At 34.1% G+C, this 23,502-nt stretch overlaps 1 protein-coding gene across 6 annotated transcripts in view; it reads right to left on the bottom strand.

Moving 5' to 3' along the window:
* The window catches only part of IQCM (IQ motif containing M), a 505,544-nt gene that overhangs the window by 213,300 nt on the left and 268,742 nt on the right, over window positions 1–23,502 (bottom strand). For all 6 annotated transcript variants that reach the window (XM_054485869.1, XM_054485868.1, XM_054485865.1 and 3 more), the window contains one exon: window positions 1,744–1,942. In XM_054485869.1, coding sequence (XP_054341844.1) covers window positions 1,744–1,942 — 199 coding nt within the window. The remainder of the gene's footprint in view (window positions 1–1,743; window positions 1,943–23,502) is intronic.

A 23,502-nucleotide genomic window follows, 5' to 3' on the forward strand; every position in this document is an offset into this window, starting at 1 on the left:
GAATAGGTTCAGATTTTGTTATTATTTCTGTTTTGTTCTTTTGAGATAATGATAGGAAATTCCTACTTTATCAAATTTTCAAAGAATTCTATAACCTCCAAAATATTGAAGACCATTGAGTTATTCTTATAGTAATATTGAAACTCAGATTCTCCAGCGCTGTTCCAAATTTATTGATTCAACAAATATTCATTAAAAGCCAATTTCAAACACTTTTTATTATTGTAGCTATCAACCATTCCAATGTCCTGGAATTTCAACATTTTTAGCCAATAGCAATAGAATATATTTAATTAAGGATTAAAACTTTAAAATTATAAATATTTAGAGAAAAATATTGAAATTAAGTAAGAGCCTAGAAGCGTTACATCAAGGAACATACCCTGTTTTGTGTCTTTATAATTTTTAATATCATTATTACTTATACCAAAACACATGCAAACAAACAGCACAAAAATTTTTAAAGGAAAAGGACATTTTTAATTGTGGAAAAAATATTCATATTAAAATACAGCAATCTCTGTGGTCTTTTGATGTATAACAGGTAAGATAATTTGATGCTGCTTCATTATTTCCAAATAATTCCAAACTAAATTTTTCACAGGGAATGGAAATTGTACAGTCTCTTGAGTAATCTTAAACTTCTAGCACACATTCTAGCAGACACTGTCCACAGCAACAAACTCTGAGGTGGCAGTAAAGCAATATGACTATGGAAGTCTCCCAGTGGAGGGACTGCCACTGTGCTGACAATTATCCAGTGATTTGCTGTGCAACCTCTAGAGCAGAAAGTTATCAAGAATTCCCCCAACAGCAACCCTTCACACAAGCACAGTCCAGGAAACTTACTATTAACTGCATTACAGGCTGTCATACCAGGATTTTGACAGTAGGCGAAACAACTTTAACCACATCAACAAAGCAATCATCCAACAGACAAAGCATCATGCCATTGATGGAATAAAAAAGAAAATCAATGATCATAACAAATTTTATAACCAAATAAAAGTCAACAATCTACTTTATATTGGCTCTGATCCTTTAAAAGTACGTTTTTTTAAATCTCAAATTCTATCTCCGTATAGAAATTCAGCATTTTCTTTATCAATTAAATCACTCCTTTTCACCCTCATCTTTGGCCCATTCTTTCTCTCTCAATTTTTTAGATTCATTTTTGTCCCAGAGGATATGAATGATTCTACAATTACTTCTGATATTAGGAAATGCTGTAATTGAACTATATAGCATGTGTCAAATGTGTGTAGACAGAACTTTAAGGATGTGTGTGTGTGTGTGATCTCCTTAGACTGCCATAATAAACTTCTACAATTATATTAATTCATCCACTCAAGAGGTATTTGTTAAGTGCCTACATATAATCAAATACAATAGGTATTTGTTGAGTGCCTACTACATACTAAACACCATTCTAGGCATTTGAATACAGAAACAAACAAGACAGATGTTGTGGCAGGCACCTGTAATCCCAGCTACTCAGGAGGCTGAGGCAGGAGAATCGCTTGAACCCAGGAGGCAGAGGTTGCAGTGAGCCAAGATCACGCCATTGCACTCCAGCCTGGACGACAATAGCAAAACTCTATCTCCAAAAAAAAAAAAAGTATGTACACAGAATTTTACTTAGAAAAATCAGAGGCATATTGACCAGATGACTGTTCAAAATTCTACTTAATTGAATCTAATGAGAAATTTTAAACACATTATAATATCTGATGGATATCTTACCTTGGTCATTACTCTTTGCAGTCTTTTGCGTTCAAGCCATCCCCTGACGTGTGCCTGCATGATGGTGACCATTCTAATCAATTTTGGAGTAATCATGAATTTTTTTCTTTCTCGGAACACTTGGAAGATTTCTATGTGTGGTCCAATTCTTTTAACTTTACTGTCAAGTTTATCAGTTTCATTTGGAGTACCTTTTATCCTAAAAATAAAACAATTTCTTATTATAGATAATATGAAAAATTAACACTTCCACAAACAGTTTTAAATTATTTCAATGATGAATACATTGAAATAGGGAATATATTATAACTTGTACATAGAATTCAATACATAGTATCACCAGGACATGTCAATAAGGTCCTCCAAAGAAGGTTGAATATGCCAAGATCAATATTACATGGATAAAATTAACCTTCTAATGAAAAGAAATCCAAAAGAAAGTGAATTTGTCAGTCTATCTACAACTATTCCAAAGAGAATGTTTTCATATGACACGGCAGGTTAGTTCAAATAATTTTCCTGTCCTAGAAGCTATTTTAAACTACAGAGCGCTTCAAAATTATTTAATTATTTGGCACTGATATTCTGTTAACCAAACATCATCAGAAAAGTAACTTTGATTCAAATGCTTTGAATTGAGAGTCTCTGTACTATGGTGGTAGGATCATGGCCTATAGGATCAGCAGATGGGAAGGGTGATACTGCAAACAATGACCAGTCTGCAATACGGCTATGGGTGACTGTGGTAGTTAATAATGAGTGTCAACTTGACCGGACTGAAGGAACAAAGTATTGATCCTGAGTGTGTCTGTGAGGGTGTTGCCAAAGAAGATTAACATTTAAGTCAGTGGGCTGGGAAAGACAGACCCACCCTTAATCTGGGTGGGCACAACATAATCAGCTGCCAGTGCAGCTAGAATATAAGCAGGCAGAAAAATGTGTAAAGAGAGGCTGGCCTAGTCTCCTAGGCTACATCTTTCTTCCATACTGGATGCCTCCTCAAACATCAGACTCCAAGTCCTTCAGTCTTGAACTCCGACTGGCTCTCCTTGCTCCCCAGCCTGCAGACGACCTATTGTGGGACCTCCTTATGGTCATGTGAGTTAATACTTAATAAATTCCTATACATATATATATATATATTCCTATATTCTTATATATATATATTCCTATATTCCTATATATATATATTCCTATATATATATATTCCTATATATATATATTCCTATATATATATATTCCTATATATATATATTCCTATATATATATATTCCTATATATATATTCCTATACATATATATATATTCCTATACATATATATATTCCTATACATATATATATTCCTATATATACATATTCCTATATATATATTCCTATATATACATATTCCTATATACATATTCCTATATATATATATTCCCATATATATATATTCCTATATATATATTCCTATATATATATATTCCTATATATATATATTCCTATATATATATATTCCTATATATATATATTCCTATATATATATTCCTATATATATATATTCCTATATATATATATTCTTATATATATATTCCTCTATATATATTCTTATATATATATTCCTATATATATATTCCTATATATATATATTCCTATACATATATATATATATATATTCCAATAGTTCTGTCCCTCTAGAGAACCCTAATACAGTGACCCTAGCAGCGATTAATAACATTTGAGAAAACTGAAGATTTACTACCATTAACAGATTATCTGTAATCTTGGTAACCTTGTGTCAGCTTTTTTGTTATATGTATATACCTGTTATGTTTTACATATGATAGCCAGTTTTTTCAAAGTCTTCCAAAGTCCAAAGTCTAGTTCCCTTGCAATTTTTAGCATATAAAAATGCTTTCTTCTTAATGTTTTTATTTCTGCCCTCTCACAAATGGAGTTCCACTGACTGAGATGCCCAGGTCAATTCATTCACCAGGGCTCAGTCTTGCCCCAAAAATGATCTGTACCTACACCTCTGAATCCCAGACCCAAGTTTCTTGATTCTCAGAGTGAATCTCTGACTCATGCTCACTCTGTTTTTGCATTATTTTCTTAGTCTGTTTTATTTAATTTTTATGTTAAGTTGATTCTTAAGTCTTGTTCTGTTTTGTATATGGCTATTATTTTTATTCTCTTGGTAACTGAAATGTGGAGTATGATTTTGATTATTTGACCCAGCCACAAAGTCTCTGTTCAGTGGTAGATGGCAGGAAATCCCAGTTCTGTCTTTTCATATTTGTCTTTCTGTAGTTATTCTTGAAGCTTGTACTATCTCCTGATATTCTCTATATTGTATGTCATTTGAACACTAGCATAACACCATTTTTGAACACTAGTTTGAATATCATTCAGGAGAAAATTTCCCACCCACTAGAATGGAGATCAGCCCAAGATTAAGAAATTTTCATAAGAAGAATTTGTTGGAGATCTTTTTTACTTCCTGACCTTCCTACTCCCAAGTAGCTGCAATGAACCAGTGAGATTTGTTGAAGCACAGAAAATTGTGCTGTATATTTATTTTTGACCTATATCTAAACATGTATAACTGAGGCTGCTAGTTCTCTTTGTTTCTGTGTGTAAATGAAAAAAAAGTCATTTTCCTCTTTGCAAAAGGAAATAAATTAGTCTTGTACAATATTCTTATAACTGTAGCTCTTTTGTATCAGTGGCTGATTCATTCTATCATTTTCTTTCTTTCACTCTCTTGAAAATTTTTATAAATTACTGAGCCAAATATATATCATTTTGTACACTGAGGGATAGATGTCTTATTAAACAAAGCTGCCAGAAGAGCTGAAGAATAGGAAACAAGGTTTTGTATTTGTTTGTTTAAATTAAGACTGATTTTGAATAGCTTAGAAAAGGGGCAGCTCTGCCTTCTAAGAGGATTTTTGCTTGGCTAATATAATAAATTTCAGGAACGGGCATTGATGTATGAGATGTATGAGATCAAGTGGAATGCAGGTGAAATAGTAATGATTACTTCTGGCTTGTCCGTAGCATCAAGACCTAAGAGATTCTGAGTTGACATCTTTTTCTCATTTCTCTCGGAGGAAATAAGAGGACTGTTATAGAAATAGTTAAATACCCAAGCCAAAAAGTGAGGGAAGGTTTCATGTTCTAACAAGATGCAAATAGCAAAGGAATATGTGTAATGGTAGGGTGATATGTAATGTGTACTATTGAAGTGACAGCTCTAGGTCATTACAGTCTTCTGGTCTCCTAAGTTGCCTTGAGAGGCACAGAGTTTTTAATCCTCTACTGAAAAGTTTGTGTGTGTGTGTGTGTGTACATGTGTACGAGAGAGAGAGAGAAAAGAGACAAAGAAAGAGAGACACAGACAACAGAGGCAGAGAGAGAATTGAAAGTTACTTGGGGTAAAAGCTGTAGTTAATATGAATAATCAGAACTATATTACGTAAAAAATAAGAAGAAATGCAAGCATGTTTACAAAATGATGAATGTGGTTTGTCTGGTTATCATAACAATTGAAAAGAAATGAATTTTATCTTAGGTCTGAAACAGATGAACTTTGATCAATACTATATCTCTAGATAATTGGAATGTTAAAGAAAAGACAAGAACAATTTATAGAAGTGAACAATTTATAGAAGTCTTGATGGAAAACAAATTGTATTTACAAATAATGAGTTTGAAAAGAAGCTAATACACTAAATTTTGACAATGGTAAATTTTGATGAGCTTAATCATAAAACAGAGAAATGCTTGTGAATCCTTAACTATAAAACATTACATAGGTAGTACATTTTAAAAGTAAAATTAGAATATGATATCACTTTTGTTACACTGACAAACTGATTTTTGATTACATAGTCTGCTCTTAACATAGGGAAAACCATTCTGTGCCTTCAATATATTTTGCCCAAATATCAAAAAGTTCCTTTTATCACATAAGTATTCCTTTTATTGTGCTTGTGAATCTTTTTTCTCTTCTTTGTGACTTTTTTGCAAAGTTTGGTATTCCTAACATTTAAAGTTACTTAGTTACTTGTGTCTCTGTTACTTCTTTTTTACTCAAAAGGCACCTGTGACTTCTGTTCATGTTTTACTTCATCTGACAATTTTTTCAATGTTTTCCCCACATTCAAGTTCCAAATTTTATTTTATTATTATTATCCTTTTTTGAGACAGAGTCTTGCTCTGTCACCCAGGCCGGAGTGCAGCGGTGCGATCTAGTCTCACCACAACCTCCACCTCCTGGGTACAAGCAATTATCATGCCTCAGCCTCCCGAGTAGCTGGGATTACAGGTGTGTGCCACCACACACAGCTAATTTTTTGTATTTTTAGTAGAGACAGGGTTTTGCTATGCTGGCCAGGTGGGTCTTAAACTCCTGTCCTCAAATGATCCCCTGCCTCCACCTCTCAAAGTGTTGGGATTACAGGCATGAGCCACGGTGCCGGGCCTCAAGTTGCAAATTAAACAAACAAACAAACAAAACATTATAATGTCTTTTTAACCTATCTTTTGGGTATCACAGATGGCTTCAGGATCATACCAAAGATTTTCTTCTTCACTATATAAAAGGAGGGCTGCAAGACATGACAAGGTATGTCTTGTGTGGTTGTTATACAAATGTTATAACAATTTTATTTTTTTAAAGCCAGGTTTCCTATATGTTGGCCCTTATGTTTACTTCTGCATATTAGGACCATTGGCTCAAAAGCTTGCCAGCTCCAAATTCAAAATTCTTAGACATTCAGTTGTTTTAAATATGGCCCAAATAAGCATATTTTTAGCCGTTTAGAGTCTACTTGCTTTGCCTACACCATGAAATTGCTTCCAATATCTGTTAGACATCAATAAGGCACATCCTGGGGCTATAAAAGACCTCATGTGGCTGCTGCTCTTTGGAGCTCAATGACCCAGAGATTCTCCATCCTGTGGTTGAGTGTCATCATCTAGACATGGAAGTCCCCTCTCTGATTTCCCTCTCCCACAGGAGACCACTACTCCTTCTGGGTAGTGGCTGCAGGTCACAGCCTCTGGAAGGCCTTTGCTGGGAGAGACCTCTCATGCAAACCTATCCATGTGCTGCCCAAATACAGCTTGGTATGGGCTACTGCCACTTCAGGGTCATGTCTTTTCCTTGACAAGACTCATGATCCTTGACCTTGTTACAATGGTCCATATTTTTATCTAATTCAATACTGTATTGAGGGCTGTCCTGTTTATCAAATCTCAAAATATAAAAAGAGGTGACTAATCAAGGAAAATTTTGGCCTAAGTTGAATATATAACAAATAAAATATTAATAAAGCCAGGTACAGTGGCTCCATGCCTGTTATCCCACCACTTAGGGAGGCTGCAGCAGGTGGATTATTTGAATCCAGGAGTTCAAGACCAGCCTGAGCCACAAGGTGAAACTCTGTCTCTACAAAAACAACTATGAAAAATTAGCAGGCATGGTGGCACATGCTACCATGGGAGGCTGAGGTGGGAGGATTGCCCAAACCCAGGAAGTCGAGGCTGCAGTAAGCAATGATTGTGCCATTGCACTCCAGCCTGGGTGACAGAGTGGGACCCTATCTCAAAATACGCGTGTACATACATATTTTTACATTAACATAAACATATTAGAAGCACAGTATGGTATATTGATGGTCAATTAAAGCCTCCTTAAATCCATACCTTTGCAACGTGATTGTGCAGCCCTACTCATCAAGAGGTGGAGTCTATTCACCTACTCTAGGACTATGAGCTGGTCTTGTGAATCGGTCTAGCCAATAGAATCCAATGGAAGTGATAATGTGCCAGTTCTAAGTATGTGCTTTAAGAGACTTTACACAGTTTCATTCTTTCAGAACCCTACATCTACATGACAATAAGCCAGCAAGTCTCTAAAGGATGAGAAGCCACGTGGGGAAGAGAGAAGTTGTACCCACTAGCATGAGCCCAGGTCTGGACCAGATCATCATTATTGTTGCACAAGAAATAATAAATAGCTGTTGTTTTAAGCCACTAAGTTTCGTGATGCCATTGTGGCAATAGATAACTGATGCATATACTTAGGTTTATACTCAAAGACTAACACAATAACTGTCAAATTGATTTTTTCAAAGGTTTTGTTTCAGAGGTAAATTATCTGTCAAGTCGTGACATTAGGGATGAAATTTTTAAAACCTTGAGGTTTGTCAATGTCCTTGTTGTCAATATGTTCTTATTTCAAGGTGATCAATGACTAAATCCATATGAAAAAAAAATGTATGTCCTCAGTAGAGGACTCTATTCCTCTCCACTCTGAGATTGTTGATTATTACAGCAAATTTTTGCTAAACATATATTATACAAATCAATCATATCATTAGCAGGTAGTTTCTGCCCAAAGCCCTGCTACAAGTTACAGGTTATAAATTTCATCTTTTGAAAGAAACATCAAAAGAATGGTAGCCTTATGAACAATGCATTTTCTTAACAGTTTATAGTAGCAGTAAAAGACCTAAGGGTACAGGTTTATCAGTTTAAACTGACATCATAACCATGAACCTGTTAGACTAAGCAGAAGAACTGATTCAGGATTTCAGGACTTTTTTTCATCCAGAAACAGAAAACTTCACATGGTAATCTGCTTAAACCAAGATCAGCAAAATAAGAATTAATTATCTAGAATTGAATACACTGATTGAATTATGTTTCATATTTATTTCCTAATAAAATATGAGAAAGCTTTTTCTTTGAATCAATTTATAAACTTCAATTTGTTTGCTTTTACTAGTACAAACTGGAATGAAATATCCTTTAAATAGTATATAAATGGTTTCAACTAACCCCTCAGAACTTGAGGGGAAAAAAAGTCTTAATGAAAATGTTCATATATATAATAAGTTAATAAATCATTGTGAATAAGTTTATGGAAATTAAGAATACATTTTCATTTATTTTATCTTTAAAACAATATAGAACAATAGTTAAATATATACAAAATTCCTTTACTGAGTTCATTATAGAAGTATTTATTTACAAAGTTTTAATAAGAATTGATACTTTTTTCTATCATAATGTAATTGAAAAATCAAGTTTGTAATCTATTTTCCATTTTAATATAAAACATTTAAAGGTAAGTCAATAAACTAGTATGGTGGCTCCTATTAAGGAACGTGGATTTAATCTTTAGGTGAAAATGATGCCCACTAGGTCCTCCTAAAAAACCAGCTCACTCTTTTCTATGTTGGTTAGGGATTGCCAACTAATGTAATGTTACAGGAAAACACATATTGGGAAACTTGAGGATATTAAAAAGAGAAAGCGGGTGTTTTTACCATTATATGTAATGTAGGTAAAACCTGGAAGAAGAAAATTGGATGATTCCTAATTCCTAACCTCAATGAAAAAACTGACAAGGGCAATAAAAATCCTGCTACATAAAATCATTATGAAAGAATATAATATGACACCAGGGGATTTATCAGTCTTCTAGACAGAAGTTACTGATATGTTAGTATCATGATTCTAGTTTTGCTAATGAAACAATAAAAGCATCCACGTTTTAATCCATTCCTTATTCCATGTTTACCAATGAAACTGACTCAGTAAAACACCAAGTTAATGATATTGAATCAAAAGTTGCTGGAACATGGGTAGAGCATTCAAATAGAGATTTCCCTAAAGAAGACATACAAATTGTCAAAACATGTATGAAAAAATTCTCAACATCACTAATCATCAGGGAAAGACAAAAGCATAATGAGTTATCACCTCACACATGTTAGAATTTACTATCAGAAAGAGAAAAGACAGCAAGTATTAGAGAGGACACAGAGAACGGGGAACCCCTGCACACTGTCGGTGGGAATGTAAATTAGCACAACCTTATGGAAAACAGTACAGAGTTTCCTCAAAAAATTAAAACAGAATACCATTTAATCCAACTATCCCACTCCTGGGTACGCATCCAAAGGAAATGAAATCAGTTTGTCAGAGATATCTGCACCACCGTGCTCACTGCACCATTATTCACAATAGCCAAGATATGGAATCAACCTAAGTGTTTGTTAACATATGAATGAAAAAAGAAGATGCAGTATATATACACAATGGAATACTATTCAGCCATAAAAAGAAGGAAATTCTATCATTTGTGACAACATGGATGTACCTGGAGGACATTGTGCTAAGTGAAATAAGCCAGATACAGAAAGGCAAATACCACATGACCTCACTCATATGTAGAATCTAAAATGTTGATCTCACAGTAGAGAGTAAAATGGTGGCAAAAAGAGCTGGAACACTTGGGAGCAGGTGTTGGGGAGATGTTGGCCAAAGGATATAAAATGATATTTACATAGGCAGAATAAGTCCAAGAGATCTATTGTACAACATGGTGACTATAGTTAACAATATATTGTATTCTTGAAAAATGTTAAGAGCGTGGACATAAAGTGTTTACACCATAAAAATGATAACTATGTAAAGTAATGCATATGTTAATTAGCTCGATTTAGTCATTCCGCAACATATATATACTTCGAAGCATCATGTTGTACACAATACATACAATTTTGTCTGTAAATAAAAATACATAATGAGTAAACCAAAGAAACAGTTGCTGAACAAACTTACGCAGTCACAACCATGCTTTATGAATGCATCTTGATCACAAGATAGGGATGAGAAAGTAAACAACTTAGCTTCCTCCATAACGCATAAATAGTATATAATATCTTACAATCGAGGGGAATAAGCACCTGCTACCCTGTGACAAACAAACACAGGTAATTCTGTCTAGCACTAATCTCCAAAATAATTAGAATCTCTAGGGCTCCCCCTTTCTTTATATAAGTTATTACTGAATCTATAACCAAAGAATGACTTACAGCTCTCACTGATATATATATGATGACCCTGGATGGGAAGGTAAAGCATTAGTCAGTCATTTAGTTTTTGACCACCTAACACATTCTAAGAATGGTAATAATGTGCAGACAAGCAAAAGGGACTGGCTCCCTTCACGTTATTTCAGATTTGTACTTATTTTCTGGATAAAACAATATCTATTGCTGATCTTTTTCTTTTATTTTCCTTTTATTAATATATTTTTATTTTTATTTTATTTTAGAAACAGAGTCTTGCTCTATCACCAAGGCTGGAGTGCAGTGGTGCAATCACAGCTCACTGCAACCTCTAACTCCTGAGCTCAAGTGATTCTCCTGCCTCAATCTCCCAAGTAGCTGGGACTACAGGTATGCATCACTAAGCCTGGCTCATTTTTCTTTTAGTTTCCAGCAACCAACCCTGTCTTCATAAAAGCATCTTTCACTTAATTTCAAATTTTATATCTCTATTAAAACATATATATGTATATATATAAAATCTCCCTTCCAAAATGAACATCCCGTATTTCATCTGAATTATATTTCCTAACTTTGGAATAATAATTTCTGAACATATTTTTGTGAGAACCACACCACCAGAGTCCCTTGAAGGTTTCATCATGTTCTCAAATAAATTTTTTGTTGTGATTAGTTAAAACACACACCTGGCAAAAAATAATTAGAAACATACATACAGAAAAATGTTTCAATAATTATTTTAAGTTAAAATAGAAATAAGGCACCATTTTTCACTTCCAAATTTAGGAGGAAAACCCTGTGAATCTATAAAATTCCAGAGAAAGTTTGGTTCAAGATGCATTTCCAACATTATTCTCAATTGTGTAATCTACTTGGAAAATAGATTGACTTGGCAATATGAATCAAGAGCATACAACCTAGTAATTTCCTCTTTGGAAATTTCCCCTAAGTATGAAAAAAGCTATATGCATGAAGACATTCATCCCCAGTTTCATTTATAATAGAAAAAATTTAGAAACAAATATCTAAGTAAATTGTGTTAGAGCCAATCAATAGACTATTATGAGGTCGTAAAGGTGTTGCTTTTGAAGATTATGTAATAATTTGAGTAAACGCTTGTCATTCCAAAAATTGATATTAAAAGAATAAGGATATTAATATGCATTATATAATTGTAACTTTAAAAAATGTATATATTTATATACATATATATAAAAGACTACAAAAACATGCCAAATATTATTAATGGTTATATTAACTCAGTGTTTCTAAATCAGGAATGGATAGGAATCACGCCAATTATTTCCAGGGAACTCCTCTTCAGGACCTTCCTTCAAAGATTATTTCATTGACTCCTTCAGTAAAACTGATGCAAATTCCTGATTAGATGCTGGGTTGTAAAAAAAAACATTAGGTTGTAAAGAAAAATGATAATTTGTTTCTTGTTTTCCGATTTTGTTCACAGTTCCTGAAATAGGCTAGCATTCACTGCGTAAAGTAAAAGTATAATAATTAAATCCATTAATATCAGCAGTAGTGGTAGTAACAATCTTTTATTAAGCATTTATTTCAGACATACTTTCTCCTTCACTCTTCAAAATAGTATTGTTAAGGATGGAGGCAGTGACGTGCACCTATAGTCTCAGCAAGTCAGGTGGCTTAGACAGGAGAACTGCTTGAGCCCAGGAGTGAGAAACTAACCCAGGCAACCTAGTGAGACCCTGGCTCAAAAAAAAAAAATCAAAATTAAAAAAAAAATAGTTTTGTTGGATGATTATTATTCTGATTTTATAAATGATAAATTTATAAGTAGCACAGCCATAATTCCAAGCCCTGTTGATCCTCTGTGTGATGAAATCAAAGGAGGACAAAATTATGCCATGACAACAGAAAGGGTGGTATTGACAATAGCCTATCCTCAATAGTTAGGATGACTTGGGTAACTGGCTTTAGGTTTTTGTTCATTTGTTTGTTTCAGGAGTATTGAAAGATACAGCCATATCACAAATACAGACAGACTATTACAGAAATGTTCAATTTTATGCCACGGACTTTATGTTCATTCTTTATATGAGTTGTAGATGAGATATGAGAAATGTATTGTGACTGTCAGATATATGGAGACTAAGTGACCTCCTCTGAGTTAGAGAATAATAGAAATTATTCTTTGCTTACCCTCCAAATGTAATTTTTAAATTTATCTTTCTTTACCATAGAATTTTGATATGGAGCAAATTGTCATTTTTACAGACATTTTTAGCCACTAAAGAGTCTCCATACAACTCTTAAAAAATCCTCATGAAAATAAAAATGTGAGTCATTAAAGGCAAGATACAAAACAAGTTTTCATCACAGAAGAGACCACTCCACTTGTTTTCATGCCACCTCCTACTAATGTCACTCTAAGAATGAGAGAAAGAACAGGGCTGACTGGCTGCCTTTTACTTTTTCATTTGAAGTTTGACAAATCTATGCTCAAAGCATCAAATCAAATAGTTTTCAGAGAGATAAGAGAACATTATGCAAGATTACATGTGAGAAAAGATACGATAAGTTAATTAGTAAGTTAATCATGTCCGAACATTACACCCTGAGCTTGGCAAACATTTGAACAGGGAATTTCCTTTCAACTGCTAATGCTTATACGATAATATATGTTAAACACTAAATCAGTTTTAGAGTTTGGTTCAGATATTGCTACTAATTAGTTTTGGCTGATATTGAAGTATTTTGTATGCTCCATTTATAAAAGCACTATTTGCCCATCTGTTCATAGGTTGAAAGTGATTAAGGATACTTATTTTGGCTGTTGTAAAAGCCAAATACTTTTTAAGCTGCAAATATGTGACAAAACCAGATCAGGTTGCCAAGTTCAGAAATATATTAAAAGAGATCTGTGATGCCTCCCTCCCCCAATTCCTCTTCCAACCTGCATTATTGAAAAGTAAATATCACTGCTTTCCTGATTAGACTAGCATGCCTGCTTTGTCCAAATGCTTTGCAATTTAGTTATAATTTACACAATTTACTCTGATTTGGATCTGCTGCTACCAAGCTGTGTCGAGGGCTTTCGTTTCCTGTACGTGCAGCCTTGAAGTAGAAACATGTGATACTCTTGTGCTTTGAATGTGGGATTTGAAAGTAACTTGGGTAATGAGTAGAACAAGTTTGTGGCCTACTTTAAACCCCTAAATTATTTCTGTTAAGTTTGAAAACAATGCATTAAATTCAACATGGGTGACATAGATTTTTAAGAGGAGGGATGTAATACATGCTTGTGAAATTCATCTTTTGTCTCATTATTATTTTACTATTCCATTTCTACATGTTCCCAAGGGTTCAGTACTTCATGCTAGTAAAACCTGTTCACTTCAAAAATCAGAGCAGCATTCCTGGGACTTTCTAAAATAAGATGCACCCTGAAGTGGAAGATAATGTCACTTTAATTCAGGCAAATTTTAAAAATAGTTTAAGTACCTAAAGGAGATGTAATTCTTGGGTGCCTTCTGTTCTTTTTGTACCCCAATCATTCCTCAAAATGCTACTCCATGCCAACCCCCAAAAAACAAGTGCCCTCCTATTTTTGACTGTTTCTAGGTCCACAGCAATCTGTTTAACTAGATATATCAAAGGATGGAGATTGATAACCCATTTAAAATCTCTGAGAGAATTGGAATTTCTGGGTAGGATATTTTTACCACCTATATAGATTCCTAGTTAGAACATTTCGGGTAGTAAAATGCTGAAGGCACTCACTATGGGAGAAGAGAATTAGGCATGGGCGCAGGAGGCAGAAGACATTTTCCAGGCGCATGATATCATGTCTAAGGAAAGAGGGGTCTTATTGTTATTACTGCTTGGTTTCAATTTTCCAACAGATTTTCCTCAAAACAAAATAGAGACTTTTAAAATTCCAAATTCAGTTCAAAAAACACAATTATTTCTTTCCTTCTGGCATAGATAAACATTCTGCAGGAGCACTGCTTATTATGAATTAAGTTGGAATTATCATTTCACATAATGGAAAAGCAAAACCAGAAAAAATACTGTTTTTATTCAAATTTAATCAATTCTGATTTTTTTCTTTCCAACTTTTCAGGTTCAAGGTGTACACGTGCAGGATTTTTTATGGGTATATGGTATTTTGTGTTACGGAGTTTTGAAGTGCAGATTATTTTGTCACCCAAGTAATAAGCACAGTACCCAAAAAGTAGTTTTTTGATCCTCACCCTCCTCCCACTCTCCACCCTGAAGTAGGTCCTTGTGTCTATTGTTCCCTTCCTTGTGTCCGTGTGTACTCAATATTTAGCTTGATTTGCTTTTTTATTATTATTTCAGTAGCTTTAAGGGTACAAGTGGTTTTTGGTTACATGGATGAATTGTATAGTGGTGAGGTTTGAGATTTTAGTGCACGTATCACCCAAATGGTATTTGGTTTTTTGTTCCCGGATTAATCCGCTTAGGATAATGGCCTCCAGCTACACCCATGTTGCCGCAAAGAATAGGATTTTGTCCTTTTCTATGACTGCATAGTATTCTATGGTGTACATGTACTGCATTTTCTTTATCTAGTCCACCACTGATGGACATTAAGGTTGATTCCATGTCTTTGCTATGGTGAATAGCATTGCCATGAACATACATGTTTATGTGTCTTCATGGTAGAACAATTTATATTCCTTTGGGTATATACCCAGTAATGGGATTGCGAGGTTGAATGATAGTTTAAGTTCTTTGAGAAATCTCCAAACTGCTTCCCACAGTGCCTGAACCAATTTACATTCCCACCAGCAATGTATAAGTGCTCCCTTTTCTCCACAACCTCACCAGTATCTTATTTTTTGAGTTTTTAATAGTACCCATTCTTACTGGTGTGAGATGGTATCTCATTGTAAGTTTGGTTTGCATTTCTCCACTGATTAGTCATGTTAAGCATTTTTTATATGCTCATTGGCCACATATATGTCTTATTTTGGGGAAAATGTCTGTTCATATCCTTTGCCCACTTTTTAATGGGGTTTTTTGCTTGTTGATTTAAGTTCCTTATAGATTCTGGATATTAGATCTTTGTCAGATGCATAGTTTGCAAACATTTTCTCCCATTCTGTGGGTTGTCTGTTTACTCTGCTGATAATTTCTTTTGCGTGCAGAAGCTCTTTAGTTTAATTTTGCCAATTTCTGTTTTTGCAGCAATTGTTTTTGGAGTCTTAGTCATGAAATCTTTACCAGGGCTGATATCCAAAATGGTATTTCCTAGGTTTTCTTCTAGAATTTTTTATACTTTTAGGTTTTACATTTAAGTCTTTAATCTATCTTGAGTTGATTTTTGTATATAATGAAAGGAATGATCCAGTTTTAATCTCCTACGTATAGCTAGCTAATTATCCCAGCACCATTTAATGAATAGGGAATCCTTTCCCCATTGCTTGTTATTGTTGGCTTTGTCAAAGATCAGATGGTTGTAGGTGCGCGGCTTTATTTCTGAGTTTTCTAACCTGTTCCTTGGTCTATATGTCTGTTTTTGTACCAGTATTGTACTGTTTTGGTTACTGTAGCCTTATAGTATAGTTTGAAGTCAAGTAGTGTGATGCCTCTAGCTCTGTTCATTTTGCTTAGGATTGCTTTGGCTATTTGGGCACTTTTCTTGGTTCTATATGAATTTTAAAAGAGTTTTTTCTAATTATGTGAAAAATGATATTGGTAGTTGATAGGACTAGCATTAAATCTGTAAATTGCTTCAGGCAGTATGGCCATTTTAACAATACTGATTCTTCCTATAAATGAGCATGTTTTTCCATTTGTTTGGGTCATCCTTGATTTCTTTCAGCAGTGTTTTGTAATTCTCATTATAGAGATCTTTCACCTCCCTGGTTAGGTGTATTTGTAGGTATTTCATTCCTTTGGTGGCTATTGTGAATGGAATTGTGTTCCTGATTAGGCTGTCAGCTTGGACATTGGTGAATAGAAATACTACTGACTTGTTCATTGATTTTGTATCCTGAAACTTTGCTGAAGTTTATCAGATCACGGAACCTTTAGGCAGAGGCTATGGGGTTTTCTAGGTATAGAATCATTTCATCTATGAAGAGAGATAGTTTGACCTCTCTTGCTATTTGGATACCTTTTATATCTTTATATTCTCTTGCCTGATTGCTCTGGCTAAGACTTCTAGATTCTGATTTTTTAAATCAAGTTAATATATAATGCATTTTAGGGAACTCTCTTTAACCTAAACATGTCGGAAACTCCATTTTATTGTACCTACATGTTTTACCGGTAGGATACTGAAAAATATTACCATTGAAGTCAACTGAAATAACTAGGGTGTTTATGCCAAAGGCGTGATGAGGGCTGATTTTTCAGTGGCACAGTGACCAGAGGTGTCAATTTTTATCTATGAAAAATGGAACATAGTAAATTGTTCTGCTCTTCATCCCAACACAGTTATTTATTCCTCTTGGGGATACTTCTGCTCCCAATCCAAACTTTAGTCAGTCATGGAGAAGAGCTGACTTTACCTACTCCCATCCATCTCTCTCACCTCTGCTCAAAAAAGGGTGAAAGATAAGATTCCTTATCCCTAGAATAGGGACTTTAGATTATAGGGCTCCAGAAAATAAATAAATGTCCACAATTAAGGTGATTCTAAAAACAATTTCTAATATTATACTCAATGTTTTATTCCCAACCACGTATATATCAGGGACTACCATTTCCAAAAGATTGGGGAGACCCTCAAGTGGGAACACACAGAATGATGGTCAGGCAATCATAGGCAAAGCCTGTTAGAGAAGTAGAACTGTGGACAGTCTGAAAGTAACCTGGATTAGAGAGAGATGGGATCCTTTGCCCCCCTTTCCCCTGCTTTTGCCTCTCTATTCACCCTCTTAATTTGTTCCTCCATGAAAAAGCAATTGCAAATCTGATTGTCCCTGCCTGAGATTTCATTCATTCTCATAGCACTATTAGGGAGGATTACTATGTTTTAAAGAAGAGAACTTATGTGTGTTCTGTCTCTCTATTCTGCTTGCTCCTCCTTGGACAATTTTCTTCTTATTACATGCATGAGTCACACCTACAACTTCCTCTTGAACTAGGCCTAGTTTTCCTCTTTCGCAGCTGCTGATTTCCTATAGTCAGTTTCCTTACTCTCTGCTACACCCTTCAGCAGAAACTAGTGGAATTATGTGTATCCCATGCTTACGAGTGAGGAAGTACACTCTTGACTTCTCTAGAGATGAGGCCTTTTCTATTCCAGGGGAGAAAGCAGAAGGCCCCGATTCAGCCTGTACCTGAAGCCAATATGCTCTAACTCAGGTTTACCAGAGATCCCAGCCGACAGTAACTGGTTATTTTGTGTCCTCTTTGTTCTGCCTATCAGAGCAGTGTTTTTTTCCATCCAATTAGGCTAGACTGGGAAATGAGTGATGCTGACATTCTGATGCCTTGTGACTAATGCCAGTGTTAGACTCTGGACACATTCAGAGCCATGAACTACCAGCAGTTCACCGCCTGACCGTGCTCCTGCTTCAGCCTACAGCTCTCTTGGGCAGGACTTTTGCATAAGAGGCAATTGCTTGCCTTAAATTTGATTATCTTTATTTTTGCTTCATACCACTGAGAAGCAATCCTAAAGAAAACAGGCCTAGAAGACTTAAGGTGCAGCTAAATAACACTTGACTTGGAGGTATACAAGGGAGTTTGGAGATGGTAGCATTTTCAGGAGATGCAGTCTCTAGTAGCTGCTTTTGAAGACTTCATCCTATCCCAAGATCATGACACTGAGATATCATCAAGGTAATTAACTATAGCTCTATTAACTAGCTAATCAAAGCAGAAAGAACTAAGTCATCCTAGGAATTGACAGAGCCAGGAAAGTAAGTACTGGACATAGTTAAGTATATTCTCTAACTTGGTGCTCAAAGTGTGGTCTGAGCACCAGCAGATCAGTATCACCTGAGAGTTTATTTGAAATGCAGTATTTCAGGCCATTTCGATTCTACTATGCTCAAAAAGAATAACCATCAGCCTAAAAATGATAGAACAAATACTGATAGGAGAGAACTGAAATGCAAGCCACAAAAGATCTCATAAAGAAAATTGAGACTTCTTTTAATTAGTTAAATTTTCTGGGCTCAGGTGAATAATTTTCCATAGACATCTGCTGATCTGCTATCTTTGAGAAGCTGGAGAATAAAAGTGATGTGAGAATTCTGGAGAATGGCAAATGTCCTCACTTTAAAAAAGAAAAGAATAAAAAATTGTAAACTCTAGGCCAGTAAATTAAATCTCAGAGTCTATCAGTTATCAATTGGATGTTGGGTGAGGACTTAACAAACGAAGCAGTGGTGCCAAGAGCCAGAATGTATACAAAAAGAATAAGTCATGCCATGCTAAACTCATTTTCTTTATTTTAATTTAATTGTATAGCTATTTTGCTTTTTCTTACTATATTGCTAGACCAGGAAATAACTTTTAATGTGTCTGAATTTCAGGTAGGCAATTTTCAAGCTTCTCATAAAATCTTTGTAAACAAGGTAGGGAACTATAGGCTGATTGGGTGGTCTTGGGTGATGGGAGGAAGACTGCATCATTACTAACTGGAATAAAGAACACAGTAGAAAAGGACGGGAAAACTAACACATAATTATTTCCATTTTGAAAAGTTATTACGGGATATTCTAGTGAAGATGCCCAGGAAGCAGTCTCTAATTTCTAACTTGAGATGAGAACTATACACAGATGGAAGAGAAAGAAAATTCATTATAAAGCAGAGAAAATATATTAAAAGGGTGATTCAATAATTGAACAAGTATTTATTTATTTACATATGTATTTTATTACTTGTGTAAGGTGCTATTCTAATGTTGAAGATAACCTGTTGAATAAAATACAAAAAAAATTCCCCTGTCCTTATTGAGCTTATATTCCAGTAGAATAGATCAAAAGTAATCACAGTAACCAAGTTAATAATAGAGTATGTTAGAAGATGATGTGTGCTATGGTAAAAAATTAAGTAGGATTTGGTGGTTGGGGAGTTCTGGCAGAGATCGAATACGCAATTTTAAATAGTATATCATGGCAGGTGGAGAGGTTACTGAAAAGATGACATGTAGTAATTATGTGAGGAAAATGTGACAAGAAGCTAAGTCAAAATGTAATAAAATTACTTGTAAAGTACTTCAATTCATATATATATATATACACATATATATACATACATATATACACATATATATATATATTTGTGTGTGTGTGTGTGACTGCACAATAATTTCACTATGACCTTGAAGATGTTAGGTGTCTTACCTCCCTCATTGTAGTTATTACACTATTTTATAATGATCTCCAGGTATATCTCCCTTCTATACCCAGAATCCCTGAAAGTGACTACTTTTCTTGTATAATAGGTGAAGAGAGAAAGAAAGACGTAGAGAAAGAACAGGAAGGAAGGAGAAAGGAAGAATATATTGGTAACACATTAGAATATCTGAAAAGTTCTTGGGGTTTGTCTTTTTTTCGGAACTCAAATCAGTATGAGTTATTGCCCTTGGGAAGTTGACCCCTAAAGCTGACATGGTGGGTTTCATGAGTTGATCTACAGGGTCTAGGGTTGGGTTCCACTTTACATTGTGCTACTAAAATTTCATTTGAAATACTGTGTTCTTTCTGAAGCATATTTTAATGGGGACATTTTTTAGTACAGTGAGCATCTGTTTCTTTCCTCTGTCTGGCACCTCCTATTCTTTGGAGAATTGCACTTCCCCATTCCAGTCATGGGACTCTCCCATGATTTGTCTAGGGCTGGTCATGTCTTCCAAGGTGGGAAGTCAGCCAGAATATTTCTGTGTGTGTGTGTATGTGAGGAGAAGGGGAGGGGCGAGGTGCTTTCTGTTTTGGAGCGGGGAGGTTTGGTGGGGGATTGTTTGTTGCTTTTGTTTTTGTTTTTTATTTTTTGTGCTAATACAACACCGCCATTTTGGTAAGATCGAGAAGTGAATTAGATACCTGGGAGCTACTCATTTTCCTTGCCACATGGAGAAAAATTCTATAGAAGGAGGTATTAAAGCCAAGCAGAGATTAAAAATGAAAGAAAAGACAATGCATCCTGAAGACATTACTTGAGTCCTTGAGTCATCTGAGCCTGAGATGCTAAACCGATACAAAGAACAAACAGCCACCAGATCCTGCACCCTTGTAATTTCTATTTAGATGGGTCAGTCAATCCAATGAAGATGTTGTAGACATATATATATATAGTTGAAATAGGCTGAGGGGCTTAATCAGAAAAGAAAAAGTTGGTAAGGAGGGGTGACTTCTAGAAGACCAAGGGATACCAGTTCAAGAGAGATAGGTATTAAGCTTAAATCAGACAACTGTCTGAAAATCAGAGAAGTCCTTTGAATTAAATAGGATGACACTTGAATTGAGGTATTATGAATCCCTGGATTTTGCAAATAGAGTCTATGTGTGTACAGTGTTATACAGGAGATTTGTCCTTTGGAAAGAGAGTTTTAGTAGAAAATCTTTAAGTTTCCTCAAACTCTCAAAGTCTATAATTCTGCAAAGACAGAACACACAAGTAGAGGTCACCTGAGAAATGTTATTCACCATACATTTATTTTCAAATAATGCTTAGGATAGGCACTGACCCAGAAGAACCTATTGACAAAAGATGTCTAATGATAAGCAGGGTAACTTTCCATTCATAGGTAACAAAATTTCAGAAGAGACCAAAGAAAGGTTTTTAGGTAGGAAATTGTAAGATTGTTTTGAGATAAAATAAGAGGACTTGATTTCTTTCAGGAAAAAAAAAAATGGTGACAAAGAGAATACAGTAATTTTCAAGATAAAAGGGAAACATTCAAGAACCTACATAAATATCTGGACTCTGAAATGTGAAATTTATACTTAGATATGTAAGTTGATGTACCATATGCCACTATATCAAAAAAGGAAATATTTAGAATTGGTAATTCAATTTGCCTTTCAGAAAGATATTAGTGTCATATCTTATTATTATTTTAGTTTCAGTATGCTACAAAATAGGAAGAAGGAAGAATACAATTATTCTTCATCTACATATTTACATGAACTATAATAATATTTGAAATTCTAAAGATTTTTTGAAAATAAGGAAAACTCAAAAGTTCCAAAACAGTACACTTACCTCATAGATGGTAAATTTAAATGTTAACACTTATATCAATAATTAAAGCAAATTAAATACTAAAAATATGAAAGGCTGATGACCAGCCTCTGAACTTATCACAATCACAAATTTAATATTATGAGTCAACAATAGAATGTTTTTCCTCTATGAATTAAAGACCCATCAATTGTTATATTCTATACCTGGAAATCAGTCAAGCATTTTTAAAAACAATTATGAGTTTTCGAAGTTCAACAAAAGGAAAATTTATCACTGAGGTCATATTAATCTACAAAGGATTAACAGCTCACTGCAAAAAAAAATCAAAAGAGTGTTTTATTCATGGAATGCGATAGGTTATCTTAAGGAAAATGTAGACTTTTGCAATATGGTTAGAGGTACTAAACAAATTCAAGTGGACCTCAAGGAACATTATATATAAAGTATTTTTTCTTATGGAAAATAAAAGAACAATGTCATCACAATAGTACAATGAATTATAATCTATACAGCTTCTGGTTCACAGTTTTTGCTTAGATATTGAGAATGAACTCTCAATTCATTATTTCCCTTTAGCTAATAATATAAACTATTTTTCATACTTTATATTAAGGATACTATATTTAAAAAGAGAAAATATATTAATAAAGAAGTAGTTGAAAAATATGATGCTAGGAAAAGATGAGATACCACTTCATCACAAAATAATCTTTAACTTTATAAAAATAAAAAATAAATGTGTACACTATCATTCATGTACACATTACATTTATTTAAACTAAAAATTAAGAACAACAATTATTTGAATCACTTCTATCTGGTTTAGAGGTATTTAATTTTTTTAAAAAAATAGATATTTTATTTAAAAAACACAAAAATGTTCCTTTGGCAATTCTGATTGACCTGAGATTTGTTGGCTTTCTTTGAAATGTTTAACATAAACTTCTTTTCCTTTAAAAATGGTTTTAGAATTTCTCAACCATATTTTAATCTTATGAATTTCTAACAACTTTCAGAAACTTATGGAGTTCTAACAATTTGAAAATGTGTCATTTAAATTAAAATATTGAGGAAATAGAAAAATTCAGATATTAAGCAATTTTGTTTTATAAGTTTTCATCTATGAAAATAATTTAGTATAAATGTTGAGCATAGGTGTATATGAAATGAATACTTATATAGCAGAATTATAAAATGATAGCAAAAAGATAAACTTTTTCTCATAAAAATACACAAATATATTTAAGAACCCCCAAATTAAATCAAGTATCTATATTCACTATGCAGTCTTTTCAACCCAGTAAATTCATTCTAAATATGTGAGATTTTAACATTATAGCTCTGTTTAATAATGCTTCTAAGGGAAAATCTTATATATACTTGTACATATATTTGTACAAACAAACGTACCCAAGCACTATACAGCCATCTTTTCTTCCCTTTCTGAATATTGAAATGTTTACAGTTGAAGAAAACAGGAAAATCAACAACAACAATGACAAATGAATGTGAAATTTGCTTTTTAGGTTTGTGATCATTGAAGATTAGAAGCGAAATAACCAGGACTCTGACTTATCCACCACTATTTATCCATATAAGGCAACCAAGAATAGGAGTGAGTGTTCACATTAGCAGTAATTCCAGACCAAGTGCTGCTGCAGCATTTTTAGTTTGCTTAACTTCCCCACTCCTACCTTTAACAGCCAAGTGACTGCCTCTTTTAAAAAAATACTGCTGAGTGGGTACATAAACCAGTCC

The sequence above is a fragment of the Pongo pygmaeus genome, chromosome 3, assembly GCF_028885625.2.
Source record: "Pongo pygmaeus isolate AG05252 chromosome 3, NHGRI_mPonPyg2-v2.0_pri, whole genome shotgun sequence".
NCBI classification, from domain to species: Eukaryota; Metazoa; Chordata; class Mammalia; order Primates; family Hominidae; genus Pongo; species Pongo pygmaeus.